Source organism: Olea europaea, chromosome 7 (assembly GCF_002742605.1).
Source record: "Olea europaea var. sylvestris chromosome 7, O_europaea_v1, whole genome shotgun sequence".
NCBI classification, from domain to species: domain Eukaryota; kingdom Viridiplantae; phylum Streptophyta; class Magnoliopsida; order Lamiales; family Oleaceae; genus Olea; species Olea europaea.
Window position 1 is genome coordinate 12700981 of NC_036243.1, and position 3406 is coordinate 12704386.

Genomic DNA, 3406 nt, shown 5'->3' on the forward strand with positions numbered 1-3406 from the left:
ATCAAACTAGGTGTATAAAATATGTGTAATATAATGTCCTATTTGAGACCCATTTTTAGCCTAGAGTGCATTTTATAATAGTAGATTGATAAAATGTGTGGTCAATAATGAAGAAAAATTTTTTGGATTACGTGTAATATTGTTTTGTTGAAGAATTTGCGATTGAAAATATGTGAAAAAAATATTTATTTTGAAAATAAAAATAGATCAAATAAGGAATCTCTTAAAATTACTCTTAGCATTTCTTTGACCGTACTGTGCGAATCCACGGTCCAAACCCATTTCATTCCAATCAGACGGTCAGCTCCCTCAAAACTTTGAATGACTAGTCAAAACATCTTTCGTTTAGAAGGTGCGATTCATAATTCCTTTGTATTAGTGAAAGCGGAGAGAGAAGGTGTACAGTATCTATCTTTCATTTAGAAGGTGCAATTCATAATTCTTTTTTATTTTCTTGTAGAAACCCTAATCGCTCTGCCCTCAATATCCTGTTTGTGCTTTGTTAAGAATAGATCAAGATCTAGTTGTATATATTTTAGTTCCAATCTTTGTCGTTGCCAGTGAGTGTTATGACTTCGAGACTAGGGTTTGGGGTTTATGGCTAAATGTGAAACTATTATGTGAAGTTGAATCTGTATGCTTGTACCTTCAGTGTAAGGGAGAGGTTTTTTTATTTTGATTTGTTTTTTAAAGTTTAGTGGGTGAAGAATTAAGTGAGGATAGGGAATCGATGAAAAAGGGCCTGGGCTTTGTGATGTGATACAGCAAGGTTTTATGGGATTTTTCTTATTAAGGCTTGCATGTTGTCAGATAAATTTAGGTTTAGAGGTTTTGTGTTTTACTTTCCTTCGACTCTTAAAAAATTATTTTGTCTTTCTATTTTTTAAGGGTAGTTGAGGAAATGGAATGGAGCTTTGAACTTGGTTGAACATGGGATAATGAATAAAAAATTAGCAAGTTACAGTGGTCTTACGGTTTTCATTCTTCATTTGTGTGTACATTCAATTGCTCACAGTGTATGAATGAAGAATGGCATCGGTTTGTTCTTTGAAAATTTGTGTGCTATAATATTTTCATTAACAGTCATGTATGAACTTTACTGATGAGGATATTCATTGCATTCTTGTCTTCTTTGTGAGGAACAATTGCAATTAAGTCTGGTTTTATTATTTTTTAGGTACAAAAATGGCTTTTGTCAACAGAATTGGCAGTGTGCTAAAAAATACTTTGAGCAAGCATGTTCAGTTGGAAGTATCAGCCTCCAATCCAGTATTTTTCCAGGCAATAAGAAACATGTCATCTTCCAAGCTATTCGTTGGAGGTGCAAGCTTTCTGCCTTTTACTTTCATGCCGATTGCTTATTTTTTTGCTTATTGTTACTTATTCTTGTTTTATATTGCAGGTCTCTCCTATAATATGGATGAAATGAGTTTGAGGGAGGCATTCGCTGGATGTGGTGAAGTGGTAGAAGGTACCTGCTGTATCTGTACAATTGACAAAATTTTGAATTTTATGTTGATTTTACATGTTTGGTATTTTGATTGCTTCAATGCTACAGATTGATACAGTAGACGGTATCTTGGTGAGAATTAACTTCATCTGTGTTAAAAAATTATGCATATACTGTTGAATGCCAATTTACTAGATTTTCACTGGTCATTTGTAAATGTTATATCAAGTTTTGCTGCATATCTAACTGTCTATTGGTGTCGATAGAGTTAGAATGATCACAGCAATTTGATGAAAGATTTTTGAAAATGACAAGCTCGTCTTTTCATCATCAGTTGATTTGAGGTTGTTCGTATAAATAGGATATGCTCTTTTCTCGCTTTAATTAACAAAAAATAATGCTAGAATTAATATCAATACCTTCTTTTAACCACGGTGATTCTGCAGCTGTCATAGATGGTGATGTTTCTGATAAATTAAACCTCTATCCTTCAATATATGTTTGTTGCAGCTAGAATAATCATGGATCGTGAGACCGGTAGGTCCCGGGGATTTGGCTTTGTGACCTATACATCAACTGACGAGGCATCCAGTGCCATCCAGGAACTAGATGGCCAGGTACTTACATTAGTGCAATTTTGGCATATTTTACAATAGTTGAATTGGGATGCATCTCCCACTATTGCATGAGCTCTTTAACAAAATGCTGTTTTGACATTCCGCAGAAGTGAAATCTCTTTAGATGGATTTTAACGTATATGTTATCTCTACTAACGAAAGGAGTCATTATTCAAGATTTGATCTTATATAAGGATCATTTTCATCTTTAGAGAGTTAATTTATCCCCGTAGAAATATTTGTGAATGAGCATATGCGAACATTTATACCTAGATTATCAGGTGTCTTGCAACCCAGACAGGTATAGTCCAATACCTTGATAACATACTTGTATGAACGGTAACATTACAAGCGTGTTTTCTAAAGCATCTACTTAAAGGAATAAAAATTTGGAATGAAATTAGACTAATATACAAAAATTGGGAAGCACTTCCTCTACCTTGAAGGTATCTTTGCCAGTAAGTCAATCTGACCAAACAAAACTAGATGTGGTGTTGGTTATAATTTTAATGGCAAGAATGTTAAACTTTCTCTGAGACCAGTATACTTGAACTTGCTTCCTATTGCATGAGTTGAAATTTTTAGATCCATAAATTGTTTTTGTGACTTTTAACATCTAATATTTCATGCTATTTATCAGGAACTTCAAGGTCGTAGGATAAGGGTGAATTATGCAACAGAAAGATCTCGGGGTGGGGGTTTTGGGGGTGGATTTGGTGCAGGCGGTGGATTTAACTATGGTGGTAACTATGGGGGCTCTGGAGGGTATCAAGGTGGCAATTTTGGTGGTGGTGGTGGTGGCAATTACCCAAGAGCAGATGGAAACTTTGGTGGAGGGGGTGGTGGGTATGGGGGTAACAATTACCCCACTGGAGGAGGAGGATTTGGTGGCGGTAGCAGCTATCCCAGTGGAGATGGAGGATTTGGTGGCAGTAACAATTACCCCAGTGGAGGTGGTGGTGGGTATGGTGGTGAAAGTGGCTTTTCCTCACCGGGATATGGTGGAACACCTGGGACATACAGCGATGTTCAAGAACAGGTTGGTGGAAACCAAAGTGGAACTGGAACTGAAATTACTGATTTTGGTGATGATATGGATGCAAACGACAGGATTGAGAATGAGAATGAGGAGCCGAATGATTATGCCAACACCAGGAGCTGAATCCTTTCAAATACCCCTCCAGTAAACAATATTATTATAGGAGCATCCTCCACAAGCGAACAGATTTTTATACTTTCTGCTTTCAGTTTTGTGGTTTTAATGTGACGGTTGTTTTTACATGTGGATCTAACCAGTTAATAAATGTATTGCATTGCATATGCATCTTTTTATTAGAGA

General features: G+C 36.1%; 1 protein-coding gene across 2 annotated transcripts; it reads left to right on the top strand.

The window, feature by feature from the left end:
- The first annotated feature begins 309 nt into the window (after positions 1–309).
- LOC111397031 (glycine-rich RNA-binding protein 3, mitochondrial-like) lies at positions 310–3406 on the top strand. 2 transcript variants are annotated; one of them, XM_023023694.1, is made up of 5 exons: positions 310–426; positions 1178–1321; positions 1403–1471; positions 1961–2067; positions 2708–3406. In XM_023023694.1, the coding sequence occupies exons 2-5, from the start codon at positions 1186–1188 to the stop codon at positions 3227–3229; spliced, it is 834 nt and encodes a 277-aa protein (XP_022879462.1). In that variant the 5' UTR covers positions 310–426; positions 1178–1185; the 3' UTR covers positions 3230–3406. The 2 variants fall into 2 exon arrangements, with proteins under 2 accessions (XP_022879462.1, XP_022879463.1); XM_023023695.1 differs by lacking the exon at positions 310–426 and adding an exon at positions 464–560.

Excerpts from the sequence above, each read along its gene's own strand:
- LOC111397031 (XM_023023694.1), top strand. The coding sequence starts at position 1,186 with ATGGCTTTTGTCAACAGAATTGGCAGTGTGCTAAAAAATACTTTGAGC. Across the intron at positions 1,322-1,402 it reads TTCCAAGCTATTCGTTGGAG|GTCTCTCCTATAATATGGAT; the intron begins GTGCAAGCTTTC and ends TTTATATTGCAG. Across the intron at positions 2,068-2,707 it reads TCCAGGAACTAGATGGCCAG|GAACTTCAAGGTCGTAGGAT; the intron begins GTACTTACATTA and ends GCTATTTATCAG.